This window comes from Numida meleagris, chromosome 4 (assembly GCF_002078875.1).
Source record: "Numida meleagris isolate 19003 breed g44 Domestic line chromosome 4, NumMel1.0, whole genome shotgun sequence".
Lineage (NCBI taxonomy): Eukaryota > Metazoa > Chordata > Aves > Galliformes > Numididae > Numida > Numida meleagris.
In genome coordinates this window covers 36,025,712-36,047,165 of record NC_034412.1, presented here as the reverse complement: position 1 = coordinate 36,047,165, position 21,454 = coordinate 36,025,712, and the positions used below count along the sequence as shown (strand labels likewise).

At 41.2% G+C, this 21,454-nt stretch overlaps 1 protein-coding gene and 1 long non-coding RNA gene across 3 annotated transcripts in view; one reads left to right on the top strand and one right to left on the bottom strand.

Annotated features, from left to right (window-relative positions):
- ZNF827 (zinc finger protein 827) overlaps positions 1-5,014 on the top strand; it is an 83,664-nt gene extending 78,650 nt beyond the window's left edge. For both annotated transcript variants that reach the window (XM_021395445.1, XM_021395443.1), the window contains exon 14: positions 906-5,014. In XM_021395445.1, the coding sequence (XP_021251120.1) occupies positions 906-1,713 (808 nt within the window). In that variant the 3' untranslated portion in view covers positions 1,714-5,014. The remainder of the gene's footprint in view (positions 1-905) is intronic.
- Positions 5,168-11,371, bottom strand: LOC110398090. Its single transcript, XR_002438189.1, has 4 exons — positions 10,309-11,371; positions 9,415-9,494; positions 8,066-8,142; positions 5,168-5,572 (listed from the first exon to the last, which is right to left on the bottom strand). It is a non-coding gene; the product is annotated as an uncharacterized LOC110398090 (long non-coding RNA).

Here is a 21,454-nt window from a genome sequence, read left to right as displayed (position 1 = left end):
TGCTTTGTTCAGTGTAGCAGAGATTCTGGGCGGGTAGCTGCCTTCACCAACTTTCTCTAAGCCACATCAAGCAGAGTCTGGTGCATTTTAGTCTTGATGGTGTCCAGGCTTGTTCAGCTCAGCCTTTCTTCCCAGCTTTCAAGGCTCCCTCCTCCAGCCTTCTTCGCCCTTCCTGGTCCAGGAACCAGGGCTGAGGCCCTTTACCACGTCCACCCTGGTCCGGAAGCTTTCTGCTGTGAGTAAGCAGAGCCCACATCCTGTTCCCACACTGGAACAATTCCTGCCGTGGCAGAGGTGGCTGTAGGCAAGCATTGCCGAGCACAGACTAGCTCATCTCCCAGCAATGGGAATCCCTACAAATCATCTCCAACTTCCAGCTGTTTCTAGCCGGATACCCAGCAAGCTTATTGTTGAAAGTCACATAGAAGGAATTTCCTAAGCTTTTGCTGTACACATGGTATTACAAGTTTATTCCATCTTTACTTAAACAGCTGCTTTCATACTCATCTGTAAACACTCACTTTAAACCACTTCTGAATGGAGAAAATGGCAAAAGTGACTTTGTGCAAACACTAGGAATGTCGTTACCCAAAGTACCTGTGAATCAGTCACCCACTGCACAACCTGGCCTGCTTTGCAGAACCTGCCCTGCAAAGGTAAGCTAGAAGATTAAGGGGATGCTCCTTTGGTGCCTTCCTAGGAATGAGCGAGCTCTACTGCCGTTAAATGGGCAAACGCACTCTAAGTAGAGACAGAGGTCAAGATGAACCAAACATAAACAGACCGTACAGGGAGGACTAAGTGCCTTTTCTCCTGCTTCAGTAGGGCAGAGATGGGCTGAATGAGAGGGTTAACCCAGTAACGCAGAACTTCAGGCCACGTGACTTCTCTTTTCTCTGTGCCAGGTGCCCATTCTGCATCTACTCCACAAACCGCCCTGCAGCGATGGAGTGCCACCTGAAGACTCACTACAAGATGGAGTACAAATGTCGGATCTGCCAGACAGTAAAAGCAAATCAGCTGGAGCTGGAGATGCACATCCGAGAACACCGCCTTGGCAACCATTACAAGTGTGACCAGTGTGGCTACCTGTCCAAGACCGCCAACAAGCTGATTGAACACGTGCGCGTCCACACTGGTGAGCGCCCTTTTCACTGTGACCAGTGCAGCTACAGCTGCAAACGCAAAGACAATCTCAACTTGCACAAGAAACTGAAGCATGCTCCACGCCAGACTTTCAGCTGCGATGAGTGCCTGTTCAAGACTACCCACCCTTTTGTTTTCAGCCGCCACGTGAAGAAGCACCAGAATGGGGACTGCTCTGAAGAGGAGAAGAAGGGCCAGTATTCAACCTCTAAGGAAGCCAGTCCACTCCTACCAGTGAACAGCTCCAGAAACCTCTTGTCACCCCTCTCAGTTATGTCTGCCTCCCAGGCTCTGCAGACAGTGGCTATGTCAGCTGCGCACAGCAGCAGGGCAGAACCAAACTTGGCAGTGAAAGCCTTGGCCATCAACGGCACTTCCCTGTGCTTTGATAAATACTGGAACTCAGAGTTTGCCCACCTTATTCCTTTAACAATGTTTTTCCCTCAAAACCACTACAATCTCACATTCCATCCACCCAGACCTCAGACTGCACCAGGAGGTGCCTCTTCACCGAAACACTCCTTCCTTGCCTACCTTGGACTAACAGAAAGGGCAGAAACTGTCTGAGGGCAGTTACGTTCTGTACCAAAAATACCCCAGCAAACCCAGCAGGTATACATTGCTGCAAACTGTAAACCGAAGAGGTAACGAACATTTGTACTATATCAGTAGTAAGGTTTAGAAAATGGCTCTGTGTATACTTATTGCGTTGACATGAAAGCTGCTTTATTAAATCTTCAAGAGGTGACCTACTGCATACTTCTACCTTCAGCATGTTCCCAGTACTCTTATCTAAGAAACTATTTTGTCTTGTTAAGCTGAAAAAGAGTGTCCTTACTGGCAATCAGCACTTGTAAGATTTCATACTGATACTTTTTTTGGCGGGGTCTTTGTGTGTGCGTGGGTGTGTGAAAGAGAGGCTGTAAGCGTGCCACGACACTGCTTTTGCACATCCATTATATTGGTTTATTTATCTGTTATTTTTCCCCTTTGAACACGCTCGTTCCCTCCCTTCCCTCTGTATCCCCCCTGAACTGTAGAGTTGTGGTGGGAGTAACTCTTGGTCCGGGGTTGACTGGTGTCATTATTTCAGTGCTGCGTGCAGCATCGTTTAGTTGTTTGATGCCTTGTATTGAGTTGTCAAGGTTTGAGGATTATGGGTAGAGCTGATAAGGAAGAAGTGGCTTTCAGCACTGCAGGATGAGAGTGTAACAATGAAAATGTGTGTGTGTATATACCCACACAGCAGGCTCACTTCTTCTTAGCTGTTACGCAGGTGCAACAAACAAACACCTGAGTCTGGGCCATAGCATACATCTTTTGTTTTAAAAGGGCATATAAATATTATATATAGATTCATATATGCTGTATTATGCAGTGGTTACCTTTTAGTTTGCAGGAACAACTTGTATAACTAGAAATCTATGGTGGAAAAAAATCCAACAAAGGGGATTTTACAAAGGGTATGGATAAATTCTGGGTATAAATACTCAGACTAAAAAAAAAAAAAAGGCAGATTTGCACAGTGCTTTAGTCTTGCACTAGTTTGTTTCTCAGTTGCAAAAAAAAAAAAAAAACAAAAATTCTGCAGGATGAAAGTAATAAGCCTGTATGTTTGAAAAGGTACCAATAACTTTGAAATATAAAGCTATAAAAAAGATACTGTTTGAAAGATACAGTTCTCTTTTATATCCTCACTATTTCAATTGTACTTGCAGATTCTACAGTCAGTCCTATCAATACCCTCCACGTTGTTCATAATACTTTATTCCTTTCTGATAATGGCTGATAGAGCATACACTGCTAGGAAGCTAACTTTATACTTATTTAATGCTCTTACTTTGTGGTCATTAAAATGATATGTTTTATGTGGCACTTTATTGCAGGAAGAAGCAAATGCAGAGCAGTTGTATAACCTTCGTTAATCTCAAAATGCCAGCAGTGATCTGAAAGAAAAGAAACTGTCTGTTAATTGATTTGTTCCTTAGACAACTTATTTAAAATCCAGGAAGAAAGCTCAGGATGAAAAATCCTCTGCATTAAAATTGGAAATACAAAACATGAAACATTTCAAAATTGTCACAGGACTTACAGGAATACTTTCTTACTGGATTATTGTTTTCCATGGTGTCTCTTGGAATTAGATCTTGCTGTCTTTCACCAGGTATTGGAGATGTCTGACCTCCTCGCTCTTTTCAGTCCTCCTCTCTCTCTGGCCAAGCCTCTGTAAGCGATGCGCTGAATCACATCTGATGTGCTGCTTACCCACTCTCATGCTGTTCCAGAGCAACTTCTTGTGCAGGGTGCTGTGCAGTGGAGGGATCCCAGCAGAGCAGTTGGAGCCAGCCCCTTGTCTGGACAGCACTAAGGCAGTATCCTAGTTCAGGAAGGCATTTCTGGTCCACAAAGGCTCTGAGCCACACGCACAGGTAGAAACATAATCTCAATCTTCTTCATTTCTTAAATGAAGCTTATATAGAATATTTTTTTTTTATGCAGAACTTGCATCGTTTTATTTATTTGGAAGATTCCTACGTTTGTTTTGCACTGAGATGGCCAAACACTCTCCACAGGCATGACCAAAGTCTTCCTGTTCAGGGAGGACATCCTCAATTGTGCACTCCTGTTTAACATCCTCAAAGCTATTTACAAAGGGGGAAACATCCAAAATAGGAGCAGGTTATTATTTGGAATTATTAATTAAAGGGCAGAGAAGTCCCACCATTTTGTTTACATTCCAGCAGAAAATGTTGGTTCTACTGAGCATATGGCAGTTCTGTCTGTCTATGCAGTAGAGAAAAGCCATCTGTTCCAAAGTAAATAGAACGTTTTTTTTTGGTAACAGCACAACTCAGGGCCCTCTTTGCCATGCTTTACTCCATCAGAACTCCTGGTAACCCCCCCCCCCCCGGGAGTACAGACAAAATAGAAAGCAGTGTATTAGTAAATACGCGAAGTATAAAAAACCGAGTATCTTAACAGCATGAAATATGCAATCTGCACCCAGAAACTATACCAGTTCTATACGATACACTCAATGCATGTATCTCTGATGCCACCATAGTAGAGCAAACACTTCCAAATCAAAAAGCTTTTTTTTCAAACCACCAGGGAAAGTACGGCGGTCTAGGAGGAAGTACGAATAGTACCAGGATGCTTTGGTGTTGTAAACCAAACTCCAGTATAAATAGGGCTGGAGCTTCCAAGAATGAGTTGTCAGCACGCAAATGCCACGCATTCAGCAACGTTCCATTGTACCAGTACCTGACGTAGTAATGTCTAATATACCTGGGAAGTTTGTTTAGCACTTTGGAAAGGATAAATTCATTCTTTCCGGTACGTTACAGAAGTTTTCTCTGTAAGGAAAAGTGTGTTAGGAGGTTTTTATTTTTTTAAGAAAAAAAAATACAGTATTTATCAGAGCTCATGCATATTGAAATAATTGGTTTGTAGTTCAAGACTAAAGAAAGGAATGTTCTCCAGAGATATCCCCTACCTATTAAAGACCAACAGTTCTGAAAAATTCCCCCCACCATAAAGCTAATTTCATAATAGTTTATCCCTATGCATTCTTTAATGAAGGCTAGTGTGATTTTCCATTCAGTACTTCAGTTAAAGTTCTGAGCACTTTTTTCTTTCTTCTGTATTTTTTTTTACTTACTTGGTGTATTATGTTCAAATATCATTCTGTCAAGGTCTGTGTACATTATTAAAAGTTTGTATTGTATAAAGCTTTTTGCATTATAAGGCTGTACAGGGTCATTTTGACAGTAACTGGTATATTCCTTTGCATCTTATGTTGCATTGCCAATTTCTAGTGTATCCAGTTTGGAAGTACAATATACTCTAATTAAAAAGGTTGGCTATACCCCTCGTTTCTTTTTGCTTTTTCTTCCTCTCGTTTCACCTTGAATAGATTTTAAGCTTGATATGGGGGAGGGAAAAGTATACTCCTGCAAGACAAGATGCACGGAAAAGAGGGAAGATATTATGAACAGTTCAAATGGTAAAGGAAAACTCTGGTTAAGCAAAGGTAGCGGTCCCACTGAACATGCAGAAATACCTAACATCTTAAAAAAATGCATTTGTAAATACTTACTGGGGGGGGGGGGGAAATCTAGGTTTGCATTAGATAAAAACTATCCTCAGATAAATTAATGTGAGCATTAAATACATTTGATTGTCTTTCGCCCTCAGTTGGGGCCATACGAAGGTCTAATAATCTGAAAAACTGTTCTTCTGGGATGGAGTACTAATTTTCAGGCTTCCTATCAGTACCTTGTAGAGTATGCAGTGCACGTAACAGCTCATGTGTTGAATCCACTCTTCCTCCTTTTGCTGTTATACGATGAGAAGGCTTCTCTGTCTTCGACATAAGGATGGTAAGTCGTGTTCAAGAAGAGATGATAGTCTTTCTCTTGCTGTACTGTAAAAGGAAATGTAAAAGTGATACTTTGGCTTGTTCTGGGTTGGTTTTTTGTGTTCTCTTTCTGCATTATACATAGTTATCCTAACAATTATTTATCAATCGTGCAAATTCTCCGGTTTAATTTTGAAGGATTTCTCAGAGATTAATCTAGCAAGCCCTGATTATATCTTGATGGTTTTAAAACAGTAATTGCAAATTCTGTTGTAAATGATTGTGGCTGTTCAGCAATAAGAAAACGGTTTAAGATGCTGGTTCAAATGTTCAGTCCAAAAAAGCAAGGAACTCATACAGAGTGAGCCAAAGAGAATCTTGGCTGGCAGAGAAGAGGGGACACGGCTGCCACAGGAAGTGAGCGCATCCCTATGTCCCTACATGTTCTAGCATGCACTGCTGCAGAATTTGATATTTTCTCAGCCAAAGAGAACAATTTCTCTAGGAACGGACAGAGCAGAGGACTGAATTGCTCTGCCCATATACAGAGCCAGCTGGCAATTAAGTCCTTTAGAAGCAGCTCCAGCCATTGAATCTTACTGTAAACTTTTCTAAAAAAGATCAGGCCAAACCTCAACCCAACTATCAACTGCCCTCTTAAAAGAACACCCCCCAGCCCAACATATTTCTGACAGGGGAACTCTATCTATACCCAAACAGAGGCCTCTCTGTCACATACTTACGTGACAAAGCCATTGTCCTTTCGAGGAAGTGGCCATAATGTGCTTGTAGACCCGTGCAATTTTAATCAATTAACTCGGGTTTCCCTGAACTGTTTCTTTCTGGTACATAAACCAATATACATTTGTATGTATACAGAAAACGGCTCAGTTCAATTGGCAATGACTGCCCTGCTTTCAATCTGCAGGTCTATTTTGAATATATCATCAACATAAAAATAATAAAAGTGGATTTTTTTTCCTAGAGCAATTAGTTCTTATAATCTTGCACTTGTCACAGTCAGCATGAGCCCAGCAAAGCAGGGCTTAAGACAGAGACTTTGAAAAACCTCAAAGATATTCTTTAACACAACTGTAGAGAGTGATTTTTTTTTTCTTTTTGTGAGAGATGGTGTCATTAATGCAGAGCAATGCTTTAAATACATGTTGTGTTAAAATATATCAGTTGTGTCCATAACAAACAGACATCTGCATTATGTCACCCACCATCATATCTGCTGCTAATTGGTTTCCTTGTTGACAAGTCTCGGCAGAAAGGTTAAGTACTGGCTGTAAAAGCAATGTAGCCTCTTGCCCGAGGGGTCACTGCACAGGCAGAGCGTGCAGGAGCCTGCAAAGCCTCTTCTCTGCTATATATTTTCTGAGAGCTAATAAAACACGGGTGCAGTCACTCCAAACCAGAGGTCTGCCAACCACCGCAATGGCAGTAAGCGGTGTGTCATCTTCTCATCACAGAGGCACTCAAGTACCCTGCAAGGGGAAGGTGCATGCTCTTTTGCACTGAAGTTTTAGAAACTACCATCGACACATCTCAAAATTTCACAAGTGACAGCTAATCTTGGGCAGGAGGAGGCTGGTGTCTGAGTGCCCAGCAGGAGCCCCTGGAAAAGGGACAGGGGTAGCCTGAAGTCATTACCCCCTGAAAGTCCAGTAGTCATTGTTAAAAATCTTGTCTTTGTTCACCACCTGGGCCTAAAACACCCGATGGGAGGTGGCAGGGAACAGCCTGCTGCCCATTTCAGCAGGAGCACGCATCGGCAAGAGTACAGTGCTGCTGGCATCGAGTCAGTTAGGACTGCTTAGAAGCCGCACGTGTTCTGGCAAAGCCAGGCTGAATTAACAAGCTACATCTGAAACAGAGACCAGAATTTTATTTGGCTTGTGGGCTCGTTGTGTAGCTCTTGAGAAAATAATGCTTTGTATACCAAGAAGCCAGACAGTTGCTAGATGCCAGGCAACACAACAGAAATGCAGCTGTTGTGCTTCCACATGTGTATAACAGCTATCCCTGAAGAACTCAACTATAGATATACTCACTGTATGACTCTCTTAAGGACAATTTAAAAAAGAGAAAAAAAAAAAAAAGGGAAGATGATCTAGAGCAGGCGCAGAGCAGTAGCAATGTAGTACCAACTGGAAATGTTTCACTAAGTTAAAAACAAAAAATAACACCACCAAAGACAATAAAATCCAGCTGTGGATGGAAGAACATGGAAGAGTACAAAGTGATAATCTGGTATTTCTTTACAGCCTTGTGTAGCCAAGTGAAGGCTCTGCTGCCTATTTCCCTACTTTAAGAATATACAGGGGAGCTTTTTGTGCCAGCTTTTTTAATTAAAAAAATTCCTTATTGATCCATTCCACTCTTCCTCAGCAGTAATTAAAATAAAACACAGGGCATGACTCTGGGGGAAAAAAAAAATAAATCAAATTTAGGATACAGATGCTGAAAAAGACTTGATTTCCTATAGTATCCTCTATTGTTTGCATGTATTTCTGCTCTGCGTTACTCTTGAAGTCTCTAATTTCTATCACGTACCTTCTTTTGCAGCACTTCTGAGACGGCATTTCATTGGAAGCTGCAGACTTCGGACTGTTTCTCTGCTGGGAAGGTGCCTGTTTAAATAAAGAATAGAAAAATGCTATCCCTGAACTGCTGGGACTTCATGCCAGTGTTCAGCACAGCCTAATGTGACCAAAACCAAAAATAGGGCTCGCTTTCTGGCCAGTCAAAAATAAATAAATTAAATAAATAAATAAATAAAATGCTTTCTTGAGTCTTTCCTTGTCTGTTATTTAAGACTGGAATTTTCATTCACACGTTAGATTGTAGACTATGCTTTTTAACAGATTTAACAGGAAGCCAGTTGGGAGGGTCAAATATATGACTAATGTGCTTGTGCATATTTGAGTAGGACTTTAGAACCTATTTATGTATATTGTGTGAATGAGTATGAGCATGTTTTCCCTGGCTTGCTCTCACTGCTTTCTTAAGCGTATTGCCACAAATAACCACACCAGCCTTGTCTAGCCCCAGTTCAGAAAAGGCAAGCTGCTGCACTTGTGACAGCAGTGGTACCGGTGCAATGTCCAGCACTGACTAACTTGCTACAAAGCCAGACCCTAAGGGCAAGTGCCAGCTTCAGGCACCCCCACCCAGTGCACATCTCCCACTGCGTAGGGCCGAGCGCAGTTTGTCTGGGCACTGAAAGCAACCTCTGCTTGAGGAGAAAGCAGAATGTTGCTTGGCTCCCCCATAGGAATAATTCCTTTAAAACTGTGTGCATAGATTAATACAGAATTTCTTGCTAGAACAAGCAAAATAAATTATGGTAAATTACACACGTTTTGCAATATTTGTATTGTAGGGATTAACGTTTTTCTGACATCTAGACTTTCTGGTACACAGCATACAATTGCATTCCATTACAGTTAATGCAGCGGTCATTTCAGCAATAAAATTATGGTATTTTTTTTCCCTAAAATTGAAGGAAAAAAATGTAAATGGCACGGGAATGTAAGTAAAAATAAATAAGGGCAGGAGTGCACACTCCATCAGTGTGATTCAGAAATAATATGCATAGCATGATGTGTGTCACTCATGCCTATGACACTTGTAGAATATACCAGAATATCTCTCTTTGCGTATGTTATCTGTGGTGTCAGTTTGCACTCTGAATATTTAGTAAGCAAGTATTAAGGCTATGCATTTTTATATCTAGCTACCTATTTTTTAATGCAACCTCAAACCTAAAACATTATGAATAGATCTGAATACAATGCTAATGCAATTTAAAAATAAGCACAGAATCTTTTAAGCTGACATTTCAATTAAAAATAAAGAAGATTCACTTATATGATGATACTATGCCAAGATTCTATTTTTACCAGTCAAGTTTCATTCAAAGTGACAGATTTCTCTAAGATTGAGACAGAGTCGGGAAGAACAGTCCTCCAGCCATTCAAACCTGGAAAATATAAGTAAGGGTACACTTAATCACTTCCCAAAATTCAGACACTTTGAGACTCCCTGTGACTAGTCTACTAAAGCTAATAGTTTCATAGTAAAATCTAGTCCGCATCCAATTTTAACGAGAAAACAATGCTCTATACACTACAAAAGACTATTAGACACTTCTGCATGTGTGTACCTGCTGTTTAAAGCACCTTGCGTTAACATGGCTGCAGCAGTCCTGCTTTATGTCAGTAAGCCCTGCACTAGGTCCTGCGTGGAAGATCTCGGCGTTTGCTGCTGAGCTCTGGCTGCTTCACGGGCACACTGCAGTGACAGCAGCACCTGTGCTGGGAAGACCCATCTCCAGGGCAATCCTAGCCTGGCTCAACTTGTGTAACAAAGAATTGAACGGGGAATAAAAGAATCCGGTCGTATTTTCTTCTAAGGTGTATTTAGTTTACTAAGTTTCCTTTGGTGCCGCTACAGTAATTCGTATCTGAGGTCTTCCTAATGCAACTGCCCAAGTACTTAAGATACAGAGGCAGGGCTGTCCTGCTCTGAGTTTGGTCTTTTCTTTAAACCTATTCATGTCTCCAGCACTGAGTTCCACAATTTACATGTAAACCCCCCTCTGTGAAAAAGTACTTCGTTTGCTGCAAGCCTGCAACCCAACAATACCGTAAACTGCCCCCTCAATACTTGCATTACAAAAATGGTTCCCGATTAGCCTCGCCCCAGCTATTTCATAGCAGCCTACTGTAGACACTCAAGCTAGATGGTCCCATTCTGTTTACTCTCACCACAGATAGACAGAGGTCATTTCTCACTTGCGATCATCGCCGCATTCTCCACTGGACCTCAGCTCTTGCATGACAGGCTCACTCTGCTCACAATTGGCGTTCATATGTGGCGAAAGGGTTTACCCTGCTAGATTGACCCATCTGTTCCTCAATTCTTGCCAGTATCCTGCTCTCAAGGTAAATGCTACTGACTGACACTTCAGAAGAAAGAAGAAAATAATCCAGAAATTGGGATTACTCAGAGGTTTCTTCCAGTCAGATGCTTTATGTTAGACAAGTTTTGAAAGATACAGGAATTTCCTGAGGAGTAGAATTTGTGGTTCCTGACGAGCACTACCAGCCATGTTCTGACTGACTGCCTTTGAATTCAGCTCCCCAAATCCTTCGTACAGAGTGGTTTTCCCAAGCTTTCCTTAACAATTTCTTTTCCACTAGAATTTTTGACTTTGTCACTGTAACAGCCAATTTCTCAATTTGTACACTTGTTATTGACAGCAGAAGTCATGCTAGACCTGTCATTGGCTTTCTGTCACCTAATCAATAGTTTCTCGAGATCTGGGCTCTTATTTGGATACTTCAAGAATACTCCACATTTTAGGGAAGGAAAAGAAAATGGGTGGGGTGTTCTTCTGGATAGTTCAGAATTTTTTTTTCCTAGGGGAGTCGGGTATTTTTAGCTTCCTCGGATACACTAACGAAGGGATTGAGACACCTAACTTGACTTTTAATAATCAAATAAAAATAAAGCACATCACCAAAAAATATCATTGGCAGCCACAGAGAGAATGGGACTCTTAAGTCTCCAGCAGATACGTTCCCTAGCTTCCAAAAGCTTACGTGGTTCAAAGCTCATTGCTGGCACTGCCAGACGACTGGGGACTACCTCCTCCCAAGCCACCTGCCAACTCACGACAGGGCAAAAACTCAAAGAAATCCCTCGGCTTTGCATCTCGCTCTAGAAACTTCAAAAAGAAAGGCTATTTACCTCTAACTCCTCTGACATCTGCTGTCTGTACATGCTGACATTGAATTTACTGTGCAAACATTGAAAGCCAGAGAACTTCCACCTGTGCAGTACTCACAGAAGTGCACGTACCTTGCTTCTTGCTGCACTCCTGCAGAGGGCAGGCCAACAAGTTGCAGTGTCATGACAAGCTCAAAGCAATCATCTTGCACATAGACTGCTAAGTACCTCAACTCTTCTTATCAAAGGTCCAGTCGTGGAAGTAGGCTTTCTGAAGACGTCTGTCAACACAAAAGGAAAGAACACCTGCAATGCCCAGTCATGCATGTAATATCATTAACAAAGTGAAATCTGAAACCTTGTGCCATCTCAAGGAAGTATTGTACATGAAGCCTGCTGACAGCGTTGTTTCCCTTTTCCTCCCAGGCAATAAACATGACAGCCAACGAAGAAAGGGAAGATCCCTCCTGTCTGTTCAAAGGACTCTGAGAGCTGTCCCAGTAGGGTGCAAGAATGCAGAGAAACCTCCCACACATTGGCACAAGCCAGAGACAGCTGCTAAGCGCTCTGAAACTGCAAGAGAGAAAGTCTCACCCTTTTCAACTCCAGTAAGCAACCTGGGACACCAAGCAAGACAGCTCAAGAGAGACAGTAGCCTGTCCGCACACCAGACAGGAAATCCCATCCATTTGCCCACAGTGACATATCTCGTGGGGTTGTTCTTGACAATAAGCACAGTTTCTACTACTAATGGACAATCAAGCTTGTGCCAGATCTCACACAGGCTTCAGGTCACAAAACAGAGGAGCTGAGACTTCCCTGCTAGCACCTGAGAAGGGCAATAAAATTGTCCAGGAACAGAGAGGCAGGACAGTCTGAGGTTCCAATCGCAGAGCTACGGGTTACATATCTACAGGAGGACCTGCAACCAGACCCTCCCCAACCACAATCTCAACACAGCTGTGCTCCAACCCTGCAGGCTACTTTGGATGCAAGAAGTGTCAGAAGGTTAACACACACCTGACTAGGAAATGGAGAATGCATCTACCATGGATCACGGGCTGACTCTGAAGGAAAAGGACTGGTTTTTCTTAATTTAGAAGGCATGGAAGCCAACTTCCAGGTACTTCAAGTTCAAAACATAGAGGGTTTTTTTCTCCTGTGATCAGTGTCTTAGAGTTTCAGCTGGGACAGAATCGTTTTCTCCAGAGTGCCTGGTACGATGCTATGTTTTGGTTCTAGAAGAAAAACAATATTGATAACACACCAATGTTTATAGTTGTTGCTAACAAGTGTTGTACAGAGCCAAGGCCATTCCAGTGTCTCAGCGAAGAGCTGGTGCAGGGGCCCAAGGTGCTGGGAGGGAACAGAATCAGAACAGGTGAGTTAAAGTGGCCAAAGAGATACTCCATACCATACGACATTATGCAGAAGGAGAGTTTTGAAGGGGTAGGAGTTCATCTGTCCCTTTTCCACTGCTCAGGGAGCTAGCTGGGCATTGGCCGGTGGATGGTGAGCAATTGCTTGTGTATCATTTGTTTTATATATGTTCATATAGTCTTGACTATATCTATCTACCTATATAATCATAACTATTTTCTTTTTCTCTATCTTAGGTAAGAAGTTCTATCTCAACCCACGAGTTCTAATTAGTTGTTTGTTTGTTGTTTCAATTTTCTCACTTGTCCCATTGGGAAGGGGGAGGGGAGTGAGTGAACGACTGTGTGGTGCTTAGCCACCTGTTGTGTTAAACCACAACACTACCATAGTATTCAAACATATATCCTAGAAAGTTGAAGAACAGACAGCCACATCAGCTGCTCAGGGCACCTGCTTCAAATGATCTTGCTTGCACGAATGTCAGAAGATGAACATCTTATGTAAGCACTTGTCCGTTCTCAACCCCTGATCATACATCTTGTTTTGTCTGTGCTACTACTGTATCATACGTTCCCCAGCTGTACTGGCTTTCTTCTGGCAAAACATCAAATAATGCCAACAGCATATTCAATACCACAGTGCAGTAACTTCTTTTCTTTTTTATACTTAAAACAGTATTTTCTTCTTTTTCCTTTTTTTTTTTTTTGGTAGGATTCAACTGTTGGCAACCCATGTTAGCCGCTAAATTAAGGTAAAGAAGTCTAAGCAACAGGTGCTCTTGCTAGAGACTCAGCCTAACTAATCAACTTCAGAGTTAACAGACTCCAGATTCTCCAACTTGTGGGAAATGCAACTTGATAATTTTTAGAGGAAGTATGATTTTTGTTTAAGTATATCTAGAAATAAAGACTTCATACTGCAACATAATCTACTCCATTAAATGACAGAAGTTGTGTCCTTTGAAAAGAAACAGTCAGGATTTTGAGCAAAGGACCTGTGTGGATTGTTTCTTTCCTAACCCCAACTCAAAAATGCATTTTCCCTTGTCACACTTAGCACTGGAGAAGAGAGCTGCATCTGTCAGGTGCCTCTTACTGCCAGGATTGTAACCTCCTCCTCTAGCTAGTGAGAGGTCTGTCAGGAAACTGAGATGCACAGATACCATCAGGAAGAAAATGAAAGAGAGGAGCTTTGCTAAAGTGGGATTTTGCTCTTAGTAATTAAAAGTAACAAGAATTCCACACTAGCTCATAGCAGTTTTCCATCTAAGGACAGAAATAAGGACAAGGAGAACAATACATGGTACGGTTAACTGCCAAAAGAAATACAGGAATACACCCTCCTGTGAACTGCAAAATAGGAAAAGTGGAAGGATTAATAGTTTTAGCAAGGCCAGGTAAACAGAAGACTTCAAGAAGCCAAAGTTAAAAAAACAACAATGCCACAATGACAAAACAAAATATGAATTTGAATCTGTTGGGACTGAAGAACCCAGGTTTTCTAACTAATAGCAATGACTTGAACTACTTAACCGCGAACAAGCCTCTTGCAGATATTACGCCCTTCAAATTTTTTACACATCAGCTGGGAGACTTGATCTTGCCCACCCTGCATCTTCTCTCTTCCAACTGCAAAACCTTTCACATCCTTAGTAGTTCTTCCCCATCACAAAAAAGTGAAAAAGCCCTGGTCAAAACAAGACAGAAATGTAGAACCCAGAAGAAAATGAGACCTGAAGCAATCGATTCAGGGGCCTACTCACTGCTTTCTTTAGCACACTTCCCCTGGTTCTGAGCAGCCCAGTGATCTGAGGGAACACTGAGCAGTTTGACATATCGCAAGGGGGCAGGGAGAAGATGGTAACAAGTGGTTGTTCCTTTTACCTTGGCTGTAAATCTGAGTGCAACACACAGCACACTGCATCAATTCCAAACAACTGCAGGCAGATATACAGCATACTGCTTGCCCTGACCAAGTCACAGAGCAGCAGATTAAAAATAAGACTCCCTTGCAAGAGGGAAAAATACTCAAATTTGTTGCAAACACAAGTCCAGATTTAAAGAGGTCTGAATTCTCCTAATTCCATAAAAATACCACTAAGAGCTTGACAGCGTAAGTCTGCCACACATTCCAAACAGCCCAACAGCAGGTGCAGCTGTTTATATAAGCATTTTTAAAGAGCATTATGGTGGGAGAAGGCTATTTACTAGAATTAAAAAATAATTTTCAAATCATTTCAAATTGAATCTTTTTTATGGGTAATGTGGCAGCTGTATCATGGTGGATTTTAGGGTGAGAATTCTTCCATCCGAACTACCGAAGAACATAAACCTTAAAGGAGACGATCTAGTCACCGATGCCACAGCTGCTTTTCTTTAACTCCAGCAAATCTGGTAACGGATCACAAAATCTATGGGTTGTTTCACTGCATTTTTAGCATTAAAATACTACATGTTATGACAGGCTTGTAGGAGAAAAGTTGAGGATTGACATCAACTCCCCTAGTTCTTGGAAAGGATTCATACCAAGAGGAACCACTAAGCCACCTGATACCAGAAATCACAAACCACGCAGACCTTGAAACCTCCCTTTCTGCCACAGGGACTTAAACTTAGCACTGCCCAAACAGCGAGATCAGGCATGTGAACTGAGAGACTCACCAAAGAGACCATTTGTCCCTTTGTGTAGGATGTTTATACTCAGTCTCCCTGGAGTTTCCTTGTAGGGAAGGCAGACATACTCAATGCTGACCATTACGTAGCCATCAGCATTCAACCATGAACTGTTTGGCATCAATCACATGAGATTATTTTTTTTCTTCCTCAAGCTGAAAGTAGACTGATTTTTCCTACGTGGGACTGTTCGCCTAAGTCTGGCTGACTTGATCATCACGAGGAATGAAAGCAGGATGTTTGTACCAAAATACCACTCAAAAACCCTAGCATTTACGATTCAATCTCTGATTGTTATTTAAACAACTTCAGTTGTGATTTAGAAAAAAAAAAAAGAAAAAATCTGAATCCACTTAAGCAGACGAAAGAAAAAAATTATCTATTTGTTGCTTGTACTGATTTGCCTAACAGCAACAAACTAGACAAACAACAAACTAGAGACAGGCAGGAACATCTAGACTGTTTTTTCAAAGCAGTAACAGCTACGACTGTTACCTCCAAGAATTAAACAGAACACGCTCTCCAGTGTTTGACTTCCAGAAGGTAAAGCCCTTAAGACAGCGACCGTAAGTGCCAAGCTGGCATTCCCAGTGCCCACAACAATAGATCCAATTACTTACCCAACAGGCATTAAAAAAGCAAATCCAGCATGTAAGGCTCCTATTGCGCTGTGAATTCAAAAACACGTATCTGGAGGTATAAAGATGAAAGAACAGCACACCTGCTAGGTCTCTATGCTATATATGCTCTGATTTCTTGCATTTACTTACACATTTTGTTTTCTTAATCTTTTATCTTTGTTTTTCTTTTTCCTTTTTTTTTTTTTTTTCCTAGTGTTTGCCTGTTTGGAAACACTTCACTCTGGCTCAAAACAGAACAGTTATTTGATTTGATGACTGTTTGTTTTGTGAATGTTCTTCTCCCCACAATCGTTCACTGGAATTTTTCTGACTTGGCTAGCATAAAATACCATTATGTTCTTTTGTCAATGACAGATGCACAGATTTAGGTGTTCAGTGAAAACAAACTCAAGCCTCATACTAATTACTCATCAACACTTTTGAATTTTCTAATTAACGAGGCAGTTCAAATAATTTATGTAGATGAAAAAGAAGAAACAAATCTTCAGTAAGCTTTATTAAGTACACTGTAGAAGCTAGTAAGTTAACGTGCTGACTACCATCTCTAAGTTTAAGACTTACACAACAATACAAGGCAAAGTAAAAACAAGATCAAGCTGTATGTACCAGACACCTCATACCTAGGTACACTTGAGGAACTGTGTGTGGCTGCAATCGAATCTCAGTGAAAACCCCTTCACAAGTAGTCCCCTTTCTTTCCCCTGCCCCACTGTGTGGTGATGGGGTTTGCCTTCCTCTCTGAAAGCCCTGAAGACCAGCACCAAACCAGGCACCTCTGCAGGCCCCCACACTTGCACCTCAGCTGCTACACTACCAAGCAGGCCAGTGGTGGATCACTGTCACACAACGCAGGGAAAATGTTGCCACTAGAATCCTCTCTTACCGGTCTCCTAGATTGGCAGGAAGCAATATACAGCCTTCTCGCAAGGCCCGTGGTTTCTTTCCAGGCAGAAAGAACTCTGCTTGACAGCTTCAGAGTGGCAGGGGAAGCACCCTGATAAACACGTACTTACACAGGTAGAGGAGCTGTGCTGATCTGAATCATAGAATATCTCAAGTTGCAAGGGACCCACAAGGATCCAGCCTAACTCCTGGATCTGAAGGTGAGGTCAACGCAAGGTTCAACTTGATGGTTCATGGGGAGGCTATTTAATGCCTACTTGGTGAGTGAGTCTGTTTCCTTTACATAAAGTTGTATTAGAAGAGCCAAAACAAAAACACCTACCATGAGCAGACAAAACTAACCATGGAAGTGATTCTGCCCAAGAAAAATGCAATGTTACCACTTTTGCAGTGTTGCTAATTATGGATTATTAAGGACATTCTACAGTGACCTATTAATACAGCTAGGGCAGAGTAGGGGTAGAGGATCACCTTCCTCAACCTGCTGGTTACACTCTTTTTAATGTGTCCTGGGATTCCAATTGGCCTTCTTCTCGGCCACAAGGGCACACTGCTGGCTCACTGCTGAACCTGTTGTCCACCAGGACCCCCAGGTCCTTCTCTGCAGAGCTCCTCTCCAGCAGGCCAGCCCCTAACCTTTACTGATGCATGCAGTTATTCGTCCCCAGACGTAGGACTCTACACCTGCCCTTGTTGAACCTCATAATGTTCCTATCCACTCAACCCTCCAGCCTGCCCAGGTCTCGCCAAATAGCAGCACAACCTTCTGGTATGTCAGCCACTCCTATTATCAATAATAAATGGGAACTTTCAGTACTATTTTGGGAAATGACCTTTCTACACAGCATCGTAGTGCAGCAAGAGCCAGAAGCCTCCCAAGCTGTAATTCCAGCTCCATCACCAACTTGCTGTGTGGAGAGGTAAAGCTGCTTTAACCTCGTGGTGGTTATTTCTTTTTCTGTAAAGTTTTAGTGACACTCACTCGCTCTAAGCACAGTGGAGTGCTTTAGTGAGTTCAAATATTTGAACAGAGCCTTGAGAAAGCAAAATGCTAGATCAGTGTGACATATTGCTGTTTAAGGATTTTAATATGGCAGAAATTCAGCTGCAGCTGAAAGAACATACTGCATAGCTACAGGGTTCCCTTTTCATAGGTGAGAATTTATAGCCACTGCATTTAGGCTACAAGTCACCACCTAGTAACACTTAACTTATTAGTGATTTCAGCCACAGACTTTCTCAATACACAAGGAAAAAAAACTCAGTACTCGTTCCCAGCTACGTGCTAGCAGAATTTTGGGTAATGTTAACAACGCACATAATGGTAAAATATACACCTAAAATAACAGCATGCAGAGACCATAGGATGAAAGTTACTGGGACAAGTAGAACACACACTGGATATTCAGCTTATGCAGTCTGGTACATTTCAAAGGTCAAAAAAAATAGTTGGGTTATAGGAAGTTACAAACTAAGAAAACAGAGCTGAGATTGTAACAACACCAGCTCTTTCTCTCTCACTCTCTCTAAATAAATAAAAGTCATGACTAAATGAAGTCATGCTGGAAACATGAATTATTTAATTTGCTTTGGCAAGATACTCCTAGGCTTAACCCCCTCAAACTATGATAAAAGGTGGGAAGCAATCTGATCAATTCCCAAATAACAGGAACATGCATAAACACAAAATAAAACTACAGAAGGTTCTACTCCTAACTTAGAAAAATGCACTCACACAGCTCTTTTCCAAGGTGCAGGGATCAAGTTATTTTCAACACCTCCCCTTTCTCTTGCCTCACTACAAAAGAAAAGATTAGGTACCAACAGAGTATTTGAGACTTGTCTAATAAATTCCTTTCATAAATTCACCAACAGCTTCCAAATAAAACCTATTTCATGGCTTGAGATCCATCCTGCTGAAGGAAACTTTATTTCAATTTCTGTGTAATTAACAGCACAACTCATGCCCTCAGATCTGCATCCCTGATCCAACAACTCTTCAGAAATACAGCGAGTTCCACAGCATGGAAGATTTAACCTGAAAGCCACGGTACCACATCTGTATTTACACAAGAAGAGTGAATATTGTTCTTCCATCACAATGATCCTCAAATGCCCTCAAAAGAAATCTTTAGCTATTATTCAATTGCACTTTGTTTTACAGACAGACAGCAATATATTTGACACACTCTTAACAACAGAGTTCAAGTTTTATAAGAATTAAATTACAGTAGTTACTGAAATCTGTGTTTGAATTTAATACTTAGCATGTCTGTACTGACAGACTGCATTTACTGATTTTAATTAGAAATGCCCAGAGATAGCTTATTCATGTTTTCAGGCCTCAACTAAGGCACAGTTTTAGATCTGGGCTAAGGATCCTTGGATATACAGAAAACAAAGCACGGGAATACACATCATCTAGCCAGTCACTGAGCATAACACTTTGGAAAGAAAGAATGTTTCCTCTACTGGTTAGAAGGCTCTTGTGTGGAATGCCCTGATGTGAACCATGGTCCCTTTTTGCTCCCACAACTTATTTGTGCAACATTTTGGAATTTTATTTCACCTGAAACCTTCATTAAAAAAAAAAATTGAATTTGAATTTCATCAGTAGTCCAAGGCCAGTGGGTCAAAAAAATCAGGCAGTTGCTAAGGAATTCTTTCACCAAGTTATTAAAGCATACCCTCAGTTGGGGCAAAAGCATCCCTAAGGTGGTTTGACCCTGAGCAGGTGTTGCCACCTCAGACGCCGCACTGAAGAGCTGAGCGTTGCTACTGAGCACCACCTAGGGACTCTCCGTACATCCTACAACTGAGATGTAAAGGCTGCAGCTCTACATTGCCAGCTTTCAAGTTCCCCAACATACTGTGTGCCTTTCAGTTCTCTCTTTGGGAAAAAAAAAAACGTCCTAAGCAATTTTGTTTTCTCTGTAAATCACTGCCACTGTTTCATCAAGAAGAATCTAGGAAATGAAGCTACTGCAAAGTTGGCTGAGGAATAATCTTCAAAATAAAATTACTTACCTTTGTCATTTCAAGCAATTTCTTGGTAGGCAAACAAGGTGGTTTACTACAAAAGCTCCACATCTATGAAACTAAAAAGCAAGAGCAGCTTTCATTCTATCTAGCCTGTACAATATCTAAACCTCCATTTCATCTTCTCAATGCAATTTCCCTTTTCTTATACAGGTCTTGTTTGTAGTTTTTCTTTTTTTCTGATTTTATGATGAAATCTATGTGAGGAAACACCATACTAATCTGAGGAACCACTTAATCCAATCTTAATATTAAGCAGAAGCCAATAAAGAAAAAAATTACAAAATTAAACTCATTCACATTGTTCAACAGAAATGCCCTTGCACTCTAGATGCTCACTAAGAGATACAGGTTCAAAACATTAATGAGAGATAGCCAGATTAGATTCCTTTACAGGATCTGTGCACATCTACAGAGTGATGTTTTCCAAGATGAAAGAGTTGGCAATGGGCCAAACAAGATTATTTTAATTATTCTACTTCCCCTTCAAAACTTCCTGTCTCATTGTATACAAAATTTCCTACCCCAAAAGTGGGAAACTGACTCACTAATGGGACAAAACTCAGGCGGCCTGTATTCTACGTCCCTATTCAATCACACTTAAGCACTTGCTCAAATGCCATCCCTTCCTGATGTCAGGATGTAAAGAAAAAGTAGCATTTCCAAATGCACAGCCAGGAAATGCAGTTGTGTGCAGAATGGAAATGGTTGCGGGGAGTGGTGGCTGAAGCCAAACTAAAAGCTAAATGCATCCTGCAAGAGATGAAAATGAGATCTCACTCTTCAAAATATTTTTATTCAGAAGAACTGATTAATCTCAGTACAGAAATAAAATACGCAGTGCCTTTTAGTTGTGCTAGTGCAGTGCTGTGAGCATAGTCAGCCCATTTGTTGCAGATGCGGAAATGACAGCACAGAGAAGTAAAGACACTGTAAAGATATTTTTTCACTTGTAAGAAAACGACACATTCTAAAGAATTGGTAAAGGAAAGGTGAAGTATAATATTTTAATTATATGAAATTTTAAATTTTCAAATCTACTTAGATTCTACTCCCACTGCACGCAGAAAGACCCAGTCAGGTATTCTGCACCATAACCCTTAAGAACAACAAGAATGATTTTGCTTTTACTGAAACCGTTTTTAAAAGCTTATTGATTTTGACCAAATTTCATTCCTTTTCCTTTAAATCAGAAGCTCAATACATGAATTCAGCTACTTGTTTTGAATCCTGCACGTATGAAATACTAACAGTTGTTCACTAGACAAAAAAAAAAAAATGACATTCACTCAAAACGTGAGTAAATTCAGCTCAAAAAATTTGCTCTGTTCAGCAAGCAAGGGCATGAAAACTAATTTCTCATAGTCTCAGGCAGCAGCCAGGATCTCCAGGTAGATATTTTTTCCTAAGAAAAGCCAGATTTTTATAATGCAAAATTTTGCAAAGTAATTCATATTCCATTTTGCTGTTTATTTCATTTCACTGAGCTCTGCGAGATGCCAAAGATATCATGCTTTTGATGCGATACACAGGACAAATGAGTTTCTTGAGTGGCTCCCTATTCTGAAATGAGT